The sequence below is a fragment of the Hyalella azteca genome, unplaced genomic scaffold, assembly GCF_000764305.2.
Source record: "Hyalella azteca isolate HAZT.00-mixed unplaced genomic scaffold, Hazt_2.0.2 contig12164, whole genome shotgun sequence".
NCBI classification, from domain to species: Eukaryota; Metazoa; Arthropoda; class Malacostraca; order Amphipoda; family Hyalellidae; genus Hyalella; species Hyalella azteca.
The window spans coordinates 167,854-191,495 of record NW_025942128.1 but is presented as its reverse complement, the minus strand read 5'-3'; the positions used below and the strand labels follow the sequence as shown (position 1 = coordinate 191,495).

The 23,642-nt window shown below is 37.2% G+C and overlaps 1 protein-coding gene across 1 annotated transcript in view; it reads left to right on the top strand.

Moving 5' to 3' along the window:
- Positions 1–23,642, top strand: part of LOC108680576 (cytotoxic granule associated RNA binding protein TIA1) — a 444,699-nt gene that overhangs the window by 254,750 nt on the left and 166,307 nt on the right. Inside the window, exon 5 of the mRNA XM_018169449.2 lies at positions 13,901–14,083. Coding sequence (XP_018024938.2) covers positions 13,901–14,083 — 183 coding nt within the window. The remainder of the gene's footprint in view (positions 1–13,900; positions 14,084–23,642) is intronic.

The following is a 23,642-nucleotide window of genomic DNA, read 5'->3' as shown; positions in this document are numbered from 1 at the left end:
ACAGGACTTGAGTGACATCTGGCTGCACTACTTAACTATCAAAGCTCTACCTTACAATAACGTTGAACAAATAACCAGTTTTGTTCAGTTCACTTAAAGCGTGACCAATTAAGAGAAAAAATCTTGATTCTAAATAAATTATAAACGCAATCATGTTGTGAATATCACAATCCCTGTCGTCAAAAACTATTCATGTTTCTCACATATCGTTTCCGTTGATCGACAAGCATTGATTTCATTTTTCATATGAAGAATAATTTTTATTTTTCCATAAATTTGGAACGGCATCACCAGCATACTATTCATGAATGCGTTAATATTATTTCAATCATGCCTGCAGGAAGTTCGAGATTGATTTTGGTAGACTTTATCCACGCTAAGTGGCTGAAGAATGGCCATAATTTTCAGGAATCGCTGGTTAAGTCTCCGCTAGTGCATCAGGACTCTCACTTATCGATCAGGCTTCGATATGACCACTGGAGTGGCAGCTGGAGGCAATCCCACGCCCTCCCTTGACACACAACATTTCCCAAAGTTCTCCGTCTGTTATTTTTTGCGTTTCCTTTCATTATTTATTTACATCTTAAGGTGTCACAAATGCACAATTTATTAAAACCATTATTTTTTGCTGATACATGTTCATTGCGATAATTTCCTTGCCGAACATGTTAGCCGAAATTTTCTACTCGCATAAAGTTCTTTATGTCTCCATTCGAAGATCTTTCCACAAATAGGTAAATTTTGTATTCAGTTTCCTTTTATAAATATCCGCCTTCCATGGTAATTTTTCATGTGTATTGTCTTCTTTACTTATTTTTACCTTCTCTTTTACTCTCTTGTTTCCATTTTTCAACGAGTCTTCTAATGCAATGTCTATTTATTTTTATCTATCTATTCCGATATGCATTTCTAACAGACAGCCTTCTTCTGTATTACTGAAGCTTTGATCGCATAATTGAATAAAAATTTACCTCTATAATTCAAAGCAAGACCCGCTCTCATGATTAAATTTTTTTGAACGCAAAGAATTTTGAAGTTCATACCATAGGATAATAATAATTGCAGAAGTGAGACGTCCGTCACTCCTGAAATGTACACTATAATCAAATTTTTAGACAACACTTAAAATTTATTTACCTCTAGCGAATGATGGAAACTTATTGTTCCAAAGTTTCGCTGCCTAATGAAAAGAATCACTAACATCCTTAATGAATCAGGTAAATTTAAGGATTTAAGTGCAGGTTTCTCAATTATTGTAAAACTATTCAACTGAGGCTTAAAATCTTTGTTACCATGCGCATGAATCGAACGTAAAAATGCGCGAGTTCTCGCAAGATTTGCTTCACAAAGAGAGAAATTTAGTTCCTCGATTATTCACTTTAAGTCGTTGATTAGGAGGCCTGGTTTGCCGAGTCCATTTATCTTACTTGAGCACAATCTTGTGAATTACAGCCCGTGACTCACAATGTCATAATCTATCAAACCTCAATTGTTTTTACTTGAATGTTATACATGAATAAAAACCGATTCGATCCATCACTTCAATGTTAAGGAAATGAGTGGCTTGAATATTTTCAACATTTATTCACAGAAATGTGGGCTTTGACATATTTAGTGATTCATATTGAAGTATTTTTTGCCAATGTGAGAACTCAGACTTGTTTGATGGAATGTTCGAAGATGCATGTAATTAGCAGTGGCTGTGAAATTTCTGTTGACGCAAGCGATTAACCTCTTTGTATAAACGGTTAAATGAATACAATACATCTGCTAATCTGTGAACAATTTTCTGAGAAACTAAAATGTCACCTTCAAAATTTGGGCAGACCCTCTCCATTTAAATTTTCCGACACATCTCTGTTGAAAAACTTCAACGTTACTCTGGTAATGAGAGTCGGTAAAACGGTGGTTGTTCAAGGCTGCTAATTTGTATTGATGTAGGATAACGGCAGCGAAGTGGTACTGTCGCCACAACGTTAGCAGCGCTCGGGATATCGCCCCAGAGGCGGAGGTCGCTGTTTGGTATTCTTGCGTGGTGCGACCATGCAGCCCAAACGGAGAGCTCGCACAGGAACCAAAAGTACACAATCAACCCAACGCAACTTTACTTATTTACCTTAGTTTGTCAGGCCAATTTAGAACTTTGGCTGTGTTAATGCTGATGCAGTGTTGAAAGGAAACTTTGATGCACAATTTTGAGTTGCTCATTCCATTCCTGTCGTGTGCGTCAAAGCTTTACGAGTGTCGGGATTTTTGTTGTGCATCTGTGTAAATAAGACATCGGTGCACTGGGGAGATTATAAATTGAGTAATTTGTCTTCCATTTTTTAACAGTCCAGCTTAGAAGTTCCGAACAGTATTTGAAATTTTATTGCGTTCTTAAGTTTGCTGAATTTCGAAACGATCTAGCTCCATCAGTGTATGAGAATGGTTAATGTGAAAATAACATTCTAATTTATATTTTGCACACTTCGAGTTTTCACTGACTTCAATGAAAACTCAAAGGTCGTAAGCTATATATTTTAAGTTTGACTTTTAATTCATGCACCACTTGATTCAGTCAATAAATAAAATTGTAGCTATTTTCAACTGATTAAAAAGGAGCGAACACTGAAATTTATTTCCATTTAAAGATGCCTGTCATAAAGATGGTATTCCTCGGGGTGAGTTCTCTTTAAAGACCTAGAGATCATTTCTCGCTCAGTGGATGATTAAAGAAGATTGCCTAATGAGCAATCATAAAATGGGAAATACAATTGCGCGAGATGAAAGTGTGGTGGAGTAAGTACTACATTTCTGATTAGGTGTAACGAGATGAAAGTGCAGAGGAAGTTCTACATTTACAATTTGCAGCGAGATGAGCATTGCATTTTACATGATATGATCATCGTGTAAAAGAAGTGAAAATTTTCAGATAACTTTCAACGATATGAAAGTTGTGGGAAGTATTAAATTTCAGATGATGTTCCTGACGGTACATCGATCAATAGTTATAAATTCATTTGCAGAAAAATAATTAATAGCAAAATTTTGATCGAGCAAAGTGAGTTGCGGAAGGCAACAGAAAAGAAGAAATGTCATTAAACATTTGTATTAATTTAGAGTCACGTGGAAATTTATTTTCCATTCAATTTCGCTGCACTGGCGATGGCGAGAGCTAGGAACCTTCTGATATGCATGAACATTTCCTGGTATTTAGGAATTTTTAAAGTTTACCATAATCTTTCGCTCACTCAACATTAGATATGTATTCGATAATGCAAATTTTCAAACATTGCAAAAACTTGCGCAGCTTAGAGCGGCGAAAATCGTGAGTTTCTTGCACAGATTCTCCATGTTTTCGAAGAAGAACCTTTTTAGTAAATATTTTAATGGAAACCTCAGGTTCCTGGAGCGAAACGGAGTAGATAAGTGACCTGCAGCCATCCAGCCTCCGGTCAAGCGTGTTGGGAAGAGACCTTGCGATCGCTGACCAAAAAGCGACGCACTTACCAGATTCAAAAGATTCTCCATGGCCCGATGTTAGATGAGAAATAAATTTTATTGATGCTCGTATAAAACCAAGGATTTATTTCATTTCTCTCTGCGCTTGTTCGTGGTCTTCAATGATATATTGTGATTATTTGATCGATGATATCGTATGTTTAGCGACTGGCTGAGTAGAGTAAAGTGTTAAAAATAAATCAATTGATGTTTCAGAGCGTAGACAAAAATTCATGGCTCTAAATTATGAAAGTTCATACAACTGAAATAAATTTGTGGTGAATTTTGAACTCGTTAAACTTCTTATTTCCTTCTCTGTAATTCTGTCTTTCCGTATCGTGATTTCTTATATCATTCAGAAATCAAGATAATGCTTGAGGTCGATCTTATAATCTCGTTACAGCAATCATATAATCACTTCAGACCAGCCATATAATCTTGTTAGAGCTATCATATACAATCTTCGCAGCACTCGTGTAATATATTTATAAGAGTGATAGTTTCTGCTTCTTATAGAATTATAATTTTCGAGTGAACCATACGAAAACAAATGCCTTATGAGACCTTGAGCTGTAAAGTTCAATCAATAGCTGTTAAGCTAAGATTTCCATGTGAAATAAATATTTGTAATGAGTTTAGTTTTCCAGAGTGTCGACTGGACTCGGCGGCTCATTTTAGCGTCGAGTCGCACTCGTCAATTGATTGTCAGTGCACTGCCACAATAGATGTTGGTACGGCGTTAGAATTGCTGCTATTTTTGCTGTGCAAATTACAATCTCGGTTACAATTTCCGGAAACAACTTCATTTGCTGCCATGAATTGCTCAAGTTCGCTGATTCCTGTCAAACAGCTATTTGCGATTCCTACGCTGATCTTTGTCTCGCAAAATATTGGAAAAAGAACTCAATGGTAATATTGTGCGTTGGTATGAGTCATTTCCGCTTGGATTTGGATTCTAGTAGGGAGAAGGAAATGTGCTTCAGATGAAAGGAGATTCAACACTGAGTAATTTATCTATTCAGCGCAACCAATATCACCATAAAAAAATGCTGCTGTTGAATTTCTCACATTAATCCAGATTTCCAATGTCAGTTTTGCAAAGCCTTTCCTTCCTCAAACCTCAAGTATTGAATCTTGAACGTGACTTGCCCATACAAGTAGCCATGTCGCATTGTATAAGCCGCTTGGTTGGAAGCGAGATTGAGTAATCCTAAAAGGAAGATGCATGTTACATTAGATCGCTCGAGGCCTCTATACCTCGAACAGAATATCACTTTTTTCTCTCATGTCGCGCAGCTAGCCGAGTGCCTCACTCCAGCAAGTCCACACACACGATAATGGATGCATCAATTATTCACTCTGGTAAGTCATACAAAGTGTCCATTGATTTCAGCGTACAAAGGAAATTGCCTCATTTCCCCAAGTTTTGTTGATATCTCGCTGAGCTGCAGTATGAGCATCTACGCAGGGTTGTACCATGTAATCTTTCTCTCACTATCACTTGCTATGTGATTAATGTCATTCCTGGTGCAGTGTTATTACGTAAATGCCTCTTGCCTTGGGTTGGAACCTGAACAAAGGTGTTGCACAGTCCGAAGAAAGGGCCTTTTCGTATTGCTGTCGTATATGCGGTCTATTTTGAATCGAAGTCGACACGATCAAATGTGTAATTTGTGGTGCATTGAAAAATCCTATAAACGACTTAAGTGAAAAATTTGTGCGGAAGCCCTACGAACACCGGGTGCTTGATTTTCATTGTTCTCAAACAAAGTCCTTTTGATCGAAAGAGACAAAGAAGGTATTTGCATAGGTGCCCCAATTAAACATTATTATAAACCTTTTTTCAAGAAATTAAATACTGATCGTAGACAACTTTCATGTTCATAGAGATTACGAAGCAGTTAATAAACGCCACAAAGTCTCAGAGGTGCTAATCTGTCGGTGCATGGGAGAATCTTGTTGGTATTATGGCATGCAAACAATCTATATTGACGGACAGAGTGTCGAGCGCCCTCTCATGACCCAAGTAACCATTAATCAAATCCCCTTGATATCACCCTGCATGGTCTTCATCCATAGGTGTTTTTTCGCGAGCTTCGCGCTGGGGGAGACACCGTCATGCAAGTGTTGCCTGCCCCTACAGATAACACTCGAGGATTTCAACTTTAATTGAAAAAGCTCTAATAAAGAGTCGATAACTGTTCTGATCCGCAATATTTACCGCTGCCAGGGCTCACACCCCTGTTCATGCACGGGAGGGGGGCTCTTTTCCAATGAAAATCTTTCATGTTTCAACGCAAATAAGTTGTGATGAGTTTATTTCTTTTTTAACAAATTTTGATAAATCGTTTTAAATCGGGGAATTTCATTTATTACGTTTATTGAGCTTCATTTTTTGTTTCTCGTTAATGGACAAATCTTTTGGCTTGGGTTATCAATTACTTCGGAAGTTGAGAGGGTACCTTATTTAAAAAGATTTATTCGATATTAAGAGTCTCATGCGGTCGTAACCATGGAACTTTTGTGAACCATTTCTGCTGCAGATATCCCAAAGATTTTTTAGTTTTTGAGTTACAAAAGTTGTACTCAAAAGAAAAACGATATTTTTACGCAAAAATTTATGATTTATTGACACTATTTTCTCAATGTAAGGCAGTGGTTCAATTCTCGTGACTTTGATTATCTATGTCTTCATAAAACTAATGCAAGCGAATTGACGTTGCTCTATTATGTGCTTAATATTTCTTGACTGATAACGACTTCTCTCATGCCGTGGACCTCGCACAAAAGCCCACAGTCATTGAAAAATATTATAGCCGTTTATTAGGCTGAAGTAGCAGCTGCAGCAGCATAGCTCAGCCTGATGATACGTGAGCTGCCGAGTCTTCTGGTCAATAACTTATCGATCACGTCGGCAATTGCCAGCCACCCAACACATGCTGCAAGGTAAACCACAAATAATGTATGTAATTACCTCCATTGATTTCCTCATTAAATTCGCCTCAAGATATTTTGTCTTGTCGTGTGGACCGTTCGTTGCTGACATGCGCTCAAACTGAGCAAACTCTGAAGAACATGACTCGAAAATCCCAAGTTTAATGGCGGGCAAATGCTGGTCATTTTTTTAGGCAACCTAGAGTCACTTACGCCTGATTGTTGAACAATATCATGTTAGAAAATCATAACCATATTTCGGTTCATGAAGTTTCATGATAAACGTGGAAGTTAGTAAATTTTTCATCCTTATACATAATTATACTCCTGGAAATGTAAAAACATTGTAAATAATTTATCCCGGTAAGTTTTATCGAACTAATTTATCACATTTTAGATATCTGAGAAGATGCTTGAATTCCTTCTTCAATGAAACAGTTTCTATGTTGAAAGGTAAATTCGTGATCCGAATAGTGATTGCCGGATTCAGGAAAATGAGATCTTTGCGCTGACATTGCATATATAATCTGTTCACGTCGCCCAAATAAAAAGTTTTATATTTATTTGTACTTGAAAAATCCTGTATCTAATGCACTCTATTAATCACAATTATACTTTGGTTCCATTGAATATTATGTTGTTTTTGAATCAATAATTTTATGGAACATCTGTTGTGACTTTTAACCCACCTACAGCGAGGCAACAACAAAAGCATAGATAAGAGCGCGGAGCAAAAGGGTGGAAAGTCCGTTAAAAATCTTTATGTTTGACACGGTGGAATAAACGATGTCTGCCGGACTGAATTAAAGGACAGGGGAGACTGCGAGAAATAAAGGATCGTGCGCTGCAGAGATAGTGAGCAGTAGCCATGCAATCCTCCCTCTCTCTTAATTTAAATTCCTTCCATGTTTTATGTCTGAAGCAACTATTATACATGCAGATATTGCTACTTCGGAAAAGATCGATTTTTGAGTTTGGTAATTCCGTGTCACTGAATATATATGTAATCGCATCCAAACATTGGACGTGAAACATCAGCACGAAACAAAATTGCATTCAGTTTTCAACCGAGTATCGGAAAATTACCTAAGCATAACGCAAAAAAGACTCTAGTATATGGTAGCTATATGATTCGTGCATGGTATTCCATACATGAGAGAAAATTCCTCGATTGACGGTGCAATCCATCTAGACATTTTAAGAAAACAAGTCTACTGTATGGGCCCGAGAGGCAATAATCAGCTAAATGGCTCCTTAAATAGGCCGGCAATCCCTCGACACTCTCGAAGCAGCTTCCATCGTTGGCATCATTTGTCTTTAGAGTAATTCATTTAGTAGGTTTTAGCGCGGGTGAGTGTGGCGCAAAGGGCGCTCCCTCTAAACCTCTAACCTCACTTCCTTTCTAAGTAAATAAGCAAAAATAAACATGTTAAATCCAATGGATATTCAAGATTTAACCGTAATTAACGTCCTTCCTCTGTAAATATACGTAAATACTATTGTTAAGTCCAGTGGACTTGTAATATCACGGCAAATGAGTGATGAACTGCGAACGACATTGCTGATGAACTGCATGGGCTGATGAAATCGTACTATATTCGTCAAACAATTTCTCATAGAATGAAATTTTAAAACATTTTATTTTTCAATGTATGTGTAAAAAGGGCTGAAATTAATTTTAAAAAGCTATGTTGTGTTTTTTTTATTATATTATTATTTTTACCTCTCATAAAATTCATCGAATCGTGCATGATCGTCTAACAGATAATTTACAAGCTGCCATTTTAAGCAGAAATAGCAAGCGATCCCAGTCAAGGGGAAGATTCTTTCTACGGAGGTTGCGAGTCTCAATTACAGACTTGGTTTTCTTTTCACGCTCAGTGTCTAACGAGCAATTCCAGGCCTGGGTTTTTGCCGTTTCCGCTCAGGTAATTTTCGTTTGGTGTTTTTCCTTTGCTCTGCGCTACTTAGATCGTCAAAGATTTGCTATTTCCTCCGCACTCAGCTTCAGTGCGCAATTCCTGAGGAGGTTCGTTGCGTAAATCTTTAATCCGATGCTACTCCTGTAAAATAATTTCGATTTCTGTACGTATAATTGTTCTTTGTATTTCCATTTTACCAGAGAATTCTCGGAGTTCTGTTTTTATATTGTTCATTAAAAATCCATCTTATACCTTTTCTGAATTAAATTTATTTAGCATAAACTTATAGATAATAATGTTTCTTTTAATAAAAAAATATTCATTCTTAGGGAGCCTATTATATAATTTCTTTGATTATATTGCCATTTAAAAAACATATCTCAAATCAATTAAATTAAAATTTCTTAAATTTCTCTTAATTAAGACTTGAATCTTTGAATTCCAATAATTTTGTTAGACACTCGTCTGTGCACATAATGCACAACTAAATAACTTGTGGTTTACACAACACTTAATTCTTTACTAACCCTCTCAGTCTCAAGAGTAGCTTCACGAGGAACCTTCCCGGTTAAAACTTAAGCCTCTTACTACGCGCCTGCCGAGCTCACGATGTTGACTCGTTTTCTAGGACGCGAGGTGGCGTCGTTCACTAGCGAAGCCTCGGCTCACCGGAAAATATATTCGGTGTAAGCCAAATATTGACTGTAAAGATCCCGCCTGCCGATTTACCTCAGCTCATTGTCATTCGGGACGGTGCAGGCCCAACTGCCAGACAAAGTTTGAGCAAATTTCATTCGTTCGCTTTTACACACGGACAACCGCGCGCTTCATATTCGGGCGATATGGTGAGGAATCTTTAGGTCACCTATTGCTGCTAGGAGCAGTCCTGCGTGGTCCTTATGGTAGCTGTCGTCCAATAAATTATAGGTACGTTAGAGATAGAAAGTAATACTTATATAAAATATATGTAGCAGAAAGTAATACACTTGTACAAAAATATTAAACGATAATCAAAATATATGTAGCCATTGATTGATATTGACTACCGTCTATTCTTCGGCTTCTACGTTTTTAAGACGTGAATATCTTAATATTGTTAATAACTATGAGATAAATTTTTATTGTTAATAACATTGAGACAAATTAAAATATTCTTGTATACATAATTAAAGGAGTGTGTGTGCAGTTAGGAACATTGATACAAAAATTTCGCTAATGTGCAAGATTATTTTGCATGTATCTATCTAGATTTCGTTTGAACAAGCTATTCTTTCTTATTGAGAAATTAACTGCCGAATTTTTACGGTAATTGTGTAATTTTTACTCAGCACCTTTTTCATATATCAACAAATACTGTAGCTAATAGATTCGTTATACAAGAAATTCTCACCCGTTACTGGTTTAGTTGTTCTAATGGTTATTTAGACATATTTAGTGGATTAATGGTTATGAATTTGGATTTTTATGTATGGATATTTAGAGGATTTGTTTTTTTTCCCGTGCGATTACTATACTAATGAACGCTAGTATGAATGACACTTCTTCTGGTAATTCAATAATTATTCAACTAGATGATTAGACACTCGAAAAATAGTGTTTTTTTCCTCTAAATTGCTGAGAAAGTTTCTCATAAATTAATTTGCCAATTTAAGTTTGCATAAAAATTACATATTCTGCATTGATTAATGACAGATTGCATGGGGTGTTGAAATTAGGATAACATTGTTGCAGTGACAGCAATCATGCAGACACATTTTCATCAGCCTACTGTGCAATTATATTAAGTGCACAGTTGGCTGATATATGTAGTAATTAAATATCTGTATTAATTAAAAAACATAAGATCAATATTGTATGTGATGGTTAGCCACCTGCATTTATCAACGATTCGAATGTCTAGGACGATACAACGGGCCTTGGTGAGCACGTTTCATTTATTTATTTGGTTGCAACGTTTTGTAAAGTATCGCAGATAATCTCTGAACACTTGACCGAAATCGAATCTCAATTTGAGAATCGAAGTGACAGACCGAAAATTGAAGTTCACAAAATAGTATAATAAATAATTCTCACCTGGACACGCTAATACAAACTAATTCAAAAATCATTAAAGCAACATTGCATTTTATTCAAATAAATTCAATGCCAAAAATTTAAAAATACATGCTAATATATTTGAATAATACAAACAATTCTTGTCGGTATGCATTGTTATTGATCATTCCGCTTCTTTAAACATTTGAAAATTTCGTCTGTGACGTCAGCCCATAATTCACTCATTTAGAATGAGTCGTGTCATTGGAGCTCCTTTAAAAGTGTGAGCATCAAGTCAAACATTCAGGCCACTTCACCAAAGCTAACTGTTGGTGAAGCCACCACACCTAGGGCAGAAATTCAGCACCAAGATCGACGAGTTTGTTGTTAGCCCGGACGAAGGAGGATGCTTCACGGAATACCGAGTAGCTCTTCCTTACTGTGCAACGGCAACTAACTAAATAGATTTCGGCTGGCCGTCCGGCTAGTTCCAACCTAACTTGCCTTCTGAAAAGCCCCTCTAGAAATGGCTTGACCAAAAACCCACCCTCTGAATCACGGAAATATCGCAAACTTATTTCTAGGGGAAAATTGTCAGATAATCCATTTAATTTCGAATTTTTATTATATTTTTGCGTTACGTAAGAGTAGCACGTTAATCGAGATAACTTTAACATATTCATTGTGCTTCTTCCCTGATAGACTTGGGGTTTTCTCACCATTTTTGTCAGATTGTTCAAAAAATCCTTCTGTCGCCAATTTTTGTAGAATATTCCTAGCACCATACGTGAGCGCTTATGTGGTAGATTTCACATTCGCAATTAAATTTTAATCATTCAGTTCTTATTTTTTGCGCAATTGATTTTGTTGGGCCTAATAACTTGGAAACATGCTCCTCTCGTATGCTGGGTGTCGCAGTTGCCACAGCATTCACGAGTTGCTGTGACTACATTCCCCTCATCCGAACCAGTTTGTAAATCAGATTACGGCTGAGCCGTCCTTTGCACGTTGACAAAATAGAAAGCGTAAATGCTTGAACCAAGTGTCGGTTACTTCAAAGTCTCCGCTGCCGAGGATTCACAGCATCAAGTTCTTCATTTCATTTCGCCTTCTTCTTCATTCGTTGCAAGATTCACTTCTATGCATGAAACATTCGTGCGGTCCGACATTCGAACATATGAAATTTAGACATTAAAATGAATTGTTCCAGTCGTCTATTGATACTTCTTGAATACATTCTTTATATTAATCGACATTAACTTGCTCTTGCAAGCATTCCGTCGCATTGGTGTCCGTGATTTATTTGTCACTGTATTTTGTACGAACTAGACACGATGGGAGTATATAATCCTAAACTTTAGAGCATTTCTTGTGTCTGAGTAGAGCTGGCCTGCGATGGGGGACTACTGTAGATTGGATTATAGCACCGCCTGTTCCGCTAAATGGGTTGTATATCCAGCAACTGGCGATCTTGCATTGCAGAATCAGGAGAGAGAAAACAGAAGCTCCTCACTTTGGATTTCATTGAAAAATAATTTTATACTTTTTGTTGTATGATTGAAATGAATTTTTAATGCACTTTCTTTTTAGGGTGAATACCTCGTGGTTTACCTTTTGTTGAAACCCGCGTTTGTTTGCAATTTCTTGAAATTTCTACAGTATTGCACAGATTCCTTGAGCCACGGCGGCAGCAGTTGAAGTACATTACTATTCCGTGCGTGCATTGGCGGGAATAATCTGCTACTTTCGTTGTGTCTTTTCGTTTTGGAGGGGAGTTTTTCTCTCCAAAGATACGTCATCATTTGTCACAATACTTCTTACCACGTCGTGCTGCGCGCTCGGACAAGGTAGCAATCTCCTCCCGGTACCCCAGAAACTGCTGCCTGGCTTCACCCAAAAGGTTCCAAAAATTAGATGAAATACAGCAGAAAATGCTGTCTGTTTTAATCATTTCTTACCCGCCCAGAAACGTTCACAACAAATCCTTCAAGTTGTTATAAGGATGAAAAATTACTCTCGGTCTCCTATCCATCAATCTTAGATATAAAGATATTACATGAAGTTACTTATAGTCTTATCTATTATATTTATATAATACACGAATGAATTTTGTTACTTAAATACTATGTATTGTTTATATTATATATTAAATAAAATTTTTGCATAAAATTTTAATTTAGAAATTAAATTAAATGTTTTATTGCTTTATATCCAGTATCGCATGCAATGTGATATTGGATACCTTACAGATATTAAATAAATTACATCATGCATTCGTATAACGGTCTAAATATCAATCTTGGATATGAGGGAACTTGATTTTTCTTCTCTCACGCATACTTTTGGTCGCCCCTGACATGAGTGATGCCGTCACATTTTTTTTGTATCCGCAGTGATTGCTAATCAAAATTTCACGGAAATAAAATTATCGTTAAAATTTTACAAAATTTACACTCAATTTCGCATAAACAATAATTTAATTTTGCATAAATAGAATTTTGCATAATGTTACCTTATTTTAATTTTGTTCTTCATTCTTCACGATCAATTACAAAATTCGGCTCACCGTTTTCTCTGTTCTTCGCATCTTCAGCGACTCCTCTCCTACTGCCGCTTCTGGTGTCCATCTATGGCTTTAGTTCTTTGGCGTGCTAGTGTTGACCTGCGATGGTCGCTATTTGCATAGTATATCAATATGGACGGCGAGTCAGCCCTCGCCTCACCCTTCTGATGGTCAGGCAAACCCGAGGACATTACCACCACCTGTTCGAGCCTCCGACCCTCTAATTTCAGGGAGACTTTCCATGCGATCGTTGTTCCATCTTCATCGAAATTTACTCGTAATGCTTCCAGTAACTATGATTGTTAATTGTTTTCAATATATATTATTCATGCACACACTTGATTGAAGCTTAATTGATACACAAAAACTATGTATAAAGAACACATCCAGCAGGGGATAAATTTTAAATTAATTTGGAATAGAGTTCTATCCGCAAATTGAACCCGAAGACTGAAATTAAACGTGCATTCTATTCACGATCACCGCCGTAGCATTGCTTCCTATAAAGTGGGTAACTCGTGATGACTTGAACCCGTTTATTATGAACGTTCTTGATCGTATTTTCCGCCGAACTATAAAGGCTTATTTGTTTTTTTTAGCCAAACATCATGAAAGAAAATTTACTCGTTCTTTGCTCAAAACTCTGACATGGAATATGTATTTGTTGAACTTTAACTATAATTTGAAAAAGGAATAATTTGAAAAGGTACCTTTTATCCCTTTTGAAATTTGAACGAAGACCTTTTATCCATTTAAAATTATGGTGGCCTATTTCCGTCGTCGGCATAGGCACTAAGGAGACCAAATACTTCAAGAAAATTATTATTATTTTATCATTGCCCGAGTTTAACGTGACCGTCCGCATAAGCGCGCTAAAATTCATGCATTTAAGGTTAGCTTGATGAGAGATAAAATAGTGGGGGTAAACGGAGCCAGGACCACAGCTGATGCTATTTGCCCACAGCGGCGGTGATTTGCGGGGACCACATCGTCCACACGAACCCTCATTGCCTCCCTCCACACACTCAAGTGATAACTTCACCTCAAACCCAAGTGATGGGTCTACCTCAACACTCTCAGTATCACCTGACGCCCCAAGACATCAGCAGGGTGGTTGCTCCACGCTATCGTTCCCAAGAACTAACAGGTATCGTTGTTTACATCCCTCTTCGGTTGGCCTTTGAATTATTATTATAATTTTAAATACAAGAGAACAATTATGAAATTATTCTCTTTCTTGAGCTTTCCTGTGACCGTTATTCTTGTGTCAGTAACACCATGTAGTTCCGCCATCCCTTATTTCCAATAGCCCCCACAAGTTGAAATTTCTTCGTATTGAATGCCACAGTTTGCGTTAATTATCCGCCGAATTTTAGCACGTTTTTCCTACATTATTCTTCCTCCCTGTAACTCAGTTTTCTCGTAGAATTTTATTCCGGGTAACGATGAAAAAAGCGGCCTCGCATTCGCCCAACGTATTACTTTTTTTCTATCGCGCAATCGACTCTCTTTTTCGACGCACGTTTTCTACCATTCTAATCACTATAGCTGTACAATGCATCCACTCAGCTCGACCTACCATAATTATTAACCATACTTGTAACGCCATAAGTCTGTGAAGCGATGCCTGCTTATCTACTTTTTTCAATAGTATTACAAATTTTTTATTCTAGTTTCCGTTTTCCATAGCGCAACCTGATAGCATATCTTTCCTAAATTGCTTGAAAAGGATATTATTCAACATTTTTCATCATCAGTACATAAATTATCATTGATAATTCGTAATTAGAACGATACTTGTAACAATGATTTTTGTCTGTTTCCGGCTAAGAAACTGTCAAGAAAATTCTCTCAATTTAAATTTGGATTGTAAATTTTGTGAATTTGCTTAATGTTTTCTTTACCGTTATATTTTTATCCGGTTTTATATTTAAGCAATTATTTGACCGAGCAATTATTTAATAATTTTAATTATTAAATTAAGCTAAATTTAGCAGTCTACTACGCCGCGTCGGAGCACTTCAGTGTACATATGCTTCATTTCTGCGCTTGCATTTATAATAGTTTCCCAGGTAGGTATTGTTCATGTGCTTGCCTCTAATACCCTCCAGAACATCCAGAAAACGCATCAACTTTAAAAATAGAGCAGTAAAATGAATCCTATCTTTTAGTTATGAAAAGCACTCCCTCGTGCTTAACCAATTATAACCGCAGAAAAATATTTTGATTTCCAAAATTATTCGGAGAAATTTTGGCTTGAATTAATTTTTACAACTGATGTCTCGGTATCTCGTTACTCTCTCGACTAAAATTTATTTGCTGTTTTTTTTAAGACAGTTCGTGATATTGCAATACATATAGCTGTTATTGCAATTGCAACGAAGCATTGTGTATGGAGATTGTTAAGTGTTGTAGTTCACATACCTGAAAAAACTGATGCCATATTCAATTATAGATTGTAGTTAAACCAGATCAGCGTAGAAGATTTGTTGAGGGATGTAACCACATCGAAACGGAAAAATGCAATAAAATGGAATGATGAATGTGACGCCTTGCAATGTCCCGCAAAGCAAAATTTGTTTCTTTCTAGATCAATGTCAATTTCCAAACAGGCCTCGAGTTTATGCCCCAGATCCCAAGTTTTCGGAGGTGAAAATAAAGCAACTGGGAGATGTTTCGCTCTGAGGTTCACTAAGAATATAACGCTGACGCTATCCATTGTCGCGGGAGGGGCAGAGAGCACCTCGAATCGTTCCAAAGCAATGCCTGTCTATATTTCGCTCAATTTCTGGATGGAGGCTCTTGCAATATCGCGGGCCTATCTGTCACGACAATCGAGCTTCGTATCGACTCAGTGCTCTTATGAGTCCAAGTGTTGTCCTCAACCGACGCAAAATTATGGCAGAATTATCGGAGGACGACCGGCGAATTTCCAGTGGTCAACGATATTAATAGTAATATTTCGTACTGTGAGTTATTTGAGCTACTGCACCTATTACTCGTATTAGCTAAAAAATTGCTTCTACAATACTCTTATGGTCAAAGATTTGCTGTCCAGGAGAAAATTAACATAAGATTTATTTCAGAAAACATTAATGTATTCCTGTTAAATTTCAAGTGATGCAACTTGAAATTAGTGAATAAATTTCAAGTCACTTCTTCTCGATGCCTGTGATATAATGGGGAACTTAGATAGGCGTGCTGATTTCTTATTGGCAAGTTTAAAGTTCAGCAGAAAGTAGCATTAATCTACCATTTTTCATATCATATTAGGTAATTTACCATTACCTACTTGGTAATGGTAAATTAAAATCCTATCATCCAAATTAAATTTGAATTTTTAGCTAATATTTCCATAGACTTGCACCCGATCACTTATTGATTTGGATGACTGCTGAAACGCAATGGGAGTTCCATCGGTCGTAAGGCGAAGATTGCACCAACACTTCCCCTAACTCAGCGATTTATGAATATTTCGAGCGAGAAGTCAATGTTGCGCTTGGATGTGCCGAAACAATTCCACCTGACTGCGAAGATTTACTTTGCGCCGAGAGCAATATTCCCATCCTTAATAGAGTTGGGTTTATGGTAAAGAACTGCGTGAGCGCCTTTACGTCATATATTAGATTTCTATTAAGATACGACATGTACAGAGCGAGATTGCGTGTATGGGTTAGCGCGGGTGAACGTGGGAAGAAGCGACACCGGGAAAAATGAATGTTATTGATGGTTCAATGAATGCACTGCTGCAAATTCAAATGGGAATATCGAAGGATGCATGCAGAGTACGAAATGGAGAAAATTTTTCATAACTGAATTTCAACATACGTTTCTCGGTTCAATCTCATTTAGTTGCTCACTCAGGTCCTGTCGCGCACTGAGGAGAACCTAAATTCAAACTGTAACAGAAAGGCTGAAATTATCTGTCACCGTCTTTTCTGCTTGTGCCTTTCTTCTTGTCAAACGTGATGGACTCTCGGAAGATCTCTTTTCTTTTCTAGTGGATGAACTCCGGGGCTCTATTCGACATCGTCCGAGGAATACACGAGTTTTTCGCAGTATTTCGCTACATCGCACCTCAGTCGCCGCCACGATTACGAATGGCGCAAAGTTTTCTGCCGAGGGTCGAATTTCTCGAGGCTCCGCACACAACAATGAGCACAGACGCGTCTCTTGAATCGTGACATTCCTGCTCGTATGTGACAAACGCTGCTTGTACATGACAAACACGCTCGATTGTACAAAATGCTGCACACGTGTGTCAAAATGCTTCGCAGATGAGACAAAATGCTGCGCGCATGAGACAAACATTGCTCAAATGTGACAAGAAGCTGCTAGCATGTGACAAAATGCTTTGCATATGCAAAAAATGCTGCTCGCATGAGACAAACATTGCTCAAATGTGACCAAAAGCTGCTAGCATGTGACAAAATGCAGCTCGCGTGTGACAAAATACTTTACATGAGACAAAATGCTGTGCGCATCAGACAAACATTGCTCGCATGTGACCATAAACTGCTAGCATGTGACAAATTTCTGCTCGCGTGTGACAAAATGCTGCGCACAAGCGACAAAATGCTGTTCGCATGTGACAATACGCTGCGCGCATGTGACGAAATTCTGTTCGCATGTGAAGAAATGCTATTCGAAAGTGATAAAATATTGCTCATTTGTGATAGAATGCTGATCGCTTGTGATAAAACTTCATTTTCTATGTGATAAGAAATGGTGCTTGTACATAACTTTCTATTCAATTATGCAGACGTGTTAAGAAGAGTCTTCAATCAAAACAATGTCTAAATTCTCCCTGTGCTGTATTACAAAAAATAACAGGTGCATGATTATTTTATGAACATTTTGTTCTTGATGATTGTTTTAAAATTTTTCGTACTCACGTTAGCCCTTCATTCAAGTTAAGTTTTCATTCAAACATCAGCCTTTTCTCTACTATGTAGTTACCGGCCAAACATCTTCCCTTGGCTTACCGCGTATTACAAGAAATGCATGTAAATTTCTATTGCTGCAATATATTGCACTCATTACCATTCATGAACATGTTTTTCCTAAGCCCTTCGTGTTTTCTTGGTTGTTCTCCCGAGAAAACATTTGTTTTCAGGTCCTGACTCTAAAAGTCGCCGACTTTGACGTGCGACTGCCTCTTTTTCACTCGGCAGAAAACATATCTCTCTCACCTAATGGGATTTCTAAAAGACGTTGTTCGTAGAACCTCACCAATGTCACCATCAACAGAGGTAATAAAATTAAACGGTGGAGAAAGCTCCACGTAAAAAGAGTAATGTTTACGGAATGCACATAAAACTGAGCTGGAGCACCCATAAGGAATTGCGGCCCTGGTTCTGCATACGAAGCACAAGATGAAGAGTTCGCTCTAAGCGCTCACGTAAGAACTTGATCGTATGCGCAGTCGCACCCTTCTTATGATACCACGCCTCTGCCAACTTAAACGACTACCTTTGTTCTACTTCATGTCCTACTAAATGGACGCCTCATTTACATCCCTGCATTTCGAGTAATGACTAATGACGCTTGCGGGCTTTTCGCAACCATCAGCTATGTTAAGTTAAAGCCTTCCAGGACTGTAATGCTGTGTTCATTCATGGTTCATTTTACTGGCACTGAAAATATATGGAAGAAACAATTATTATGGAACAATTTCCGCTTGAGTTCGAGCGACTTAGGCAACAGTCTGTTCATTTACGAATTACATGTTAAACGGTGAAATAATTAGTCGTCCGCCCCTACAAAAAACATCATTAGTTCTCATACATAACTGAATTTCATATAAACTGAAATAATTTGTTTAATGAACATTTTTGAAAACAACTTTAGATACATTCCACTTAGATACATTGCAAATCCCGGTATCTTGCAGAAGCCATTTGCAGAGTTAGACAAGTTTGCTGGTTCACGCTACAACACGACGGCGTGTTTGTTCTTAAGAAATTTTCTGTTGACTCGGCCAAGACGTCTTTTTACTTCATCCGTGTTGTGTTAGAACGCCTCCCTCGGGGTCGCATTCGCACGTGACCGTATCAAACGTGTTTCGGCAAAACCGCTCGATCGAAACTCCGAATTTTATTTATCCGAAAAATTGCGTCCTGACTGTTTTTGATGCATTCGATGGAAATCCTTTGTTTTACTGGATGCATCATTATCCAGCGGCCGAAATCTACGATGTATATTGTATATGAATGTTCTGAATGCTTTGAGTTCGGTAGGTGTGAGTCCACCCCTGCTTGAAGCGAGTATCAAAGATGGTCCGCAGCGACGACGCGAAAATTTTTATGCGAGTTCGAGACAGAGTTATTTTTCACCTAATACATTAAGAATATGAATATTAAAATTTTCAATTTTCACTCTTAAATGGTAGCATTACCTAATTATGAAGAATATTCTGTAAAATATCGTTCATGTTCTATACAATCCATCTAAACGTTAGGAGTTTTGAATGAGAACTTTTTCAAAGACAACCGCGTTCTGTTGTCGCACATCACGTATCACCATAAAAGTCGTCTTATGAATGATAAATTTGCTGCACAGCTCGACAGAGAACAGTTGTATTGCGCAAACTCTCCCCAAAATAAGAAAGAATGAAAAGGAATCTCACTCACTAATGAGGATATTTCCGGTAATTATACGAGTTATTCGTTAAATGGTATAGAAATAATCCCATGAAAATAACAATAAAACATAACTAGCTTTTTTCTGTTCGGGATGTTCTGAAAAAGAACAAGTTGAGCATGCAAAGAACAGGCGGAAGTTTGGCTGCTTTTATTTTGTTCACGAAGACACACTCCTTCATCTCCAACAGAGCTTGTCCACAAATTTTGAGACCGGCCTGTGAGGTGAATCGTGAATGAGCTGCAATAGATGAATGCATGGACTACAGATTCCTTACATATTTATAGTTCTCGGTTTACCCACTGGTGAATTGATGACATTGCATTCGATGTTGCCGGCGTATGCCAAGCGTTATGATTTGTTATGTAATTCATTTTGTTTTCCGTCACATTCAGTCAGTCCTCTCATTTCCCTCACTTGGAAGCAGTAAACTTTTTCTCCCCAGGCAACGTCGGTAAACAACACACTTTGGTCTTCAGGGACAGCGACTTCTAAACTTAGCAGTAGCTGCGTTAGAACTTACTTTCCAAGTCTTCACGAGCGCCTAATGTTTGTGCGCAGCGTCTCTCCTCAGGCTCAATGCAATGGATGCTAAAAATGCGACTAAGTTCCACTCATTCAAAAACTACACGACATTTGTGGAATTTTCTGAGGTACAAACGTTTTGAGACTTTGGTAACAGATCCAATAATTTACGACTAGGCATATGGTTTCAATGATCTTTTTTTATTCCAGGCGACTTTTGGGAAACATTTAAAATACTTTTAAAATTTTACTGAGTGAAATAAACACAGTGAATTGTGCTTAACAAATTTACGAAGTAAAATTGATCGTTTTTCAATTCGGTTGTATTATTTGTTGTATTATTTGATTTAATTAATTTGCATGTACGGGTGAAATTATCCTAAATACCACAGCATTTTTAGTGCCACTGCTAAGAGAAAGATTTACTGAACTATAAAGCATCTCAATAGCCCTGGTCTTAATACTGATGTAGATCGATTAGAAGTAGACTGGCCTAAAATTTGCCAAGTGATAAGCTTGCATTTGGTGGCAAGGAAGCTAGAATTAAGGGTTTCTCGTGAGGGCGTCCGTCTTCGTCTTACTTGCGGGTAGACCAGACACCGCACGGCGGTTCGGTCTGTAATCCCGTAGACAAACAGCTCTTTGCATAAGATGCAAGATTGCCCCCTATACGCTGCACGACAGAAACCGCTGCTTGCATGCAACGCTAATTGCCCGCTTCTGCTGAGATACGCTCGAAATACCCGAGTTTATGAAGATCAATTCTTGCGAAAAACAATTGGACAAAATTTATCAAATACAAAGAATTTCATTAGGGAATACCATTTTTATAGATTAAGCGATGAGAGATCAACTGCAGGGTTATAATTTATGTTACATTGGTTGTTGAGGTTTGTATGAGCAGCTGAAGCTCATTTATAAGATTAAATATTGTTGTGTAAAAATTTGCATTTAGGTATTGTACTTTCATTACGTTTGAGTTTCGAACGATCGTTCCGCGGAAGAATATCAGATAGAACAATCAGAACAAATACATACACTGAAAATCCCTGGTACTTGCACAGTGACATTTCATCATATTTAGAGTCTCTTTTTCTTGTGCAGCTAAACTCCGCTTGTAAGTCTTAAACTTGCGATAGTATGATGTCTGTGAATGTTTATATATGTAATATATGTGGATCGTGTGTTATGTTTTGAAAATGTGTGTCGAATATAGAAATAAATGTATAGTGAGGATAAGTTAAAAAGCTTTCAAATGTGCTTGTTGTAAGAAAATATTCAAACACAGTTCGTTAATAGTATTAGCATGCCATTCATTTCAATTTACGGACTGACTGCTCGATAACCATGCAAGCTAATTCATGTATACAGCAGCCAATACAAAATTATCCTCTATAAGTTCCTGAACTTTAGCACCGACGAAAAGTTCAGATGGAGAATGAAGCAAAATGGAAGAGAATATTTTTAGTCCTTATTAGTAGTAGCGCAAGCTGCTTCTATCTCACTTTAACTCCTTGACAGCAGAGGACGGTGAGGACTCTTTTGTTGTCCACTCAAGTCTTTTTTTTTGTGAAGCAGTGGGCAAACATACACGCCTTACGTGGCCCCCTGCTATGTTCTTCTCGGCACCAACGCACGAGACATTCGGTCTCGGCTTATAATTAGGTCCCGCTTATAAGCTACTGCAACTCTTAACATTTCCTCTATTACCCGATTTCATTTATTTAAATCCTAGTACTTGATATATTGTTAACGTTCTTTGATGTTTCTGATCTGAAAGTATTTTCTCCTTTGTGTTGATGCTAGCGCTTTTGTTCAGTGCACTACTGATTGTCTGCAAATTTTTTTTTCAATGCTCGTTCATCAGTGAGTAGTGCTGCTGTAGCCTCAAGTAGTAACATGAACTACTATACCATTGTCATCAATTAATGTATCATTGGGAACGTCATTTATCCAATAAGTCTTCGTCCACTCAAGCAGAAGGATTACATTTACTACAGTAGAAACACTAAATATTTGTTCGTCGTCCTCAACATTAAGCAGACTAAAGATCTAAAGAAATAGCTTCCATCAAAGCTTACTCTGCTTTCTCATCCATAAAGGCTGTTTTCCACACGTCAAGAATTGCACCAACAGCATTGCACTACCAGGATCGAGGAGATCACATTTACAGTAATAATGATTATGGAGGGAGGGGGCATTAGCAAATTCAATATACAACAATTCTGCATTAATGAAGCAATCAATTTCCACCGAGTTTTCACGTTTGTTGTAACTAAATGAATTAGAACTGAAATTCGAACGATTGAAATAAATTTGTAGATGGATGAATAAATGTTGATGTTCATTTTTATTACCTAATCTTATATGAAGATAAAGCTATATATTACCGTTAGTGCCTCTTTATAGTCATAATGAAAAATATACAGAACTAAATCAAACAAATACATAACTAAAATTCTGTGAGAAAATACTTGAAACGCACTTTCAAGTCAGAAGTTTCAGAACAAATTTAATTTTATTGAGCATAACTTCTTGATAGCTAATTTCCTGCTTCCCTTAAATATTTATTTGCCGAATTTCGATTGAATTTATTCGGATTCAAAAATATTTGTTCTTGCATCCCCAGCATCCATGAGTTACATCTAAATTTTGTGCTTGAATTCTTTTTAAATTTTGTTTTTCATGTTACGATTGCCATTATAAAATATATACGGTATCAAAACTATTTGATCTCAACGATCAGATCTGTGTCTTGCGATTAGAGATAAAATACTAATTGTGAATTATTGTGTATTAGGATTCATTTTCACTAATATCAAAATGAATATTCAATATTACGAATATTAATATTAATGGACTTCACTATTGCACGAGGTATTTCCGTACCTGAACACTGTGGACAAGTTTTGGTGTGCTAATTTCAATTTCAGGGATTGAATCGACTCGGTATCATTCAGGTAATATAAATTTTTTTCTTATAAATATATAAATTCATTTCTGTTAAATATCTAAATCCACTTTTTGCTCGCACATTATTAAATATATTAGTAAATCTTTATTTGTATATCACTAAATATCAAACATATTCTCGGCCAACTCTGCGACCATAAGCCGGTTTCTGAACCTCATATCATTAGCCTTGTCATTAATGACATTTATTTCCCTGCCTTATGTGAGCGCTGCGACGAGTATATTGTTCGAGACAAGCAATATGTCGAAGAAGAAATTTGCGCCGAGCCAAGCTCATCATTTCCATTACTGTAACTGCAGGAGAACGAGCGTCACGCGCCACGTTATAGCACGAGAAACGCTCCGTGTTTTAGGACGAACAAAACCCAAGCTAAGCAAATTTCATAGTATTCTTGAAGTGCCGTGCAAAATGCCTCTATCGACTATCGAGCTCGAACTCTTTCTTTCTTCATTTTCTTTTTTTGTTGCATATTTTTCGTTCAAATTTTTATCTACTGTTAATAAATCGAGTCGATTAACTTCTGGAAACTAGAAACTGGTTAATAAATTGACATCCATTATATTCA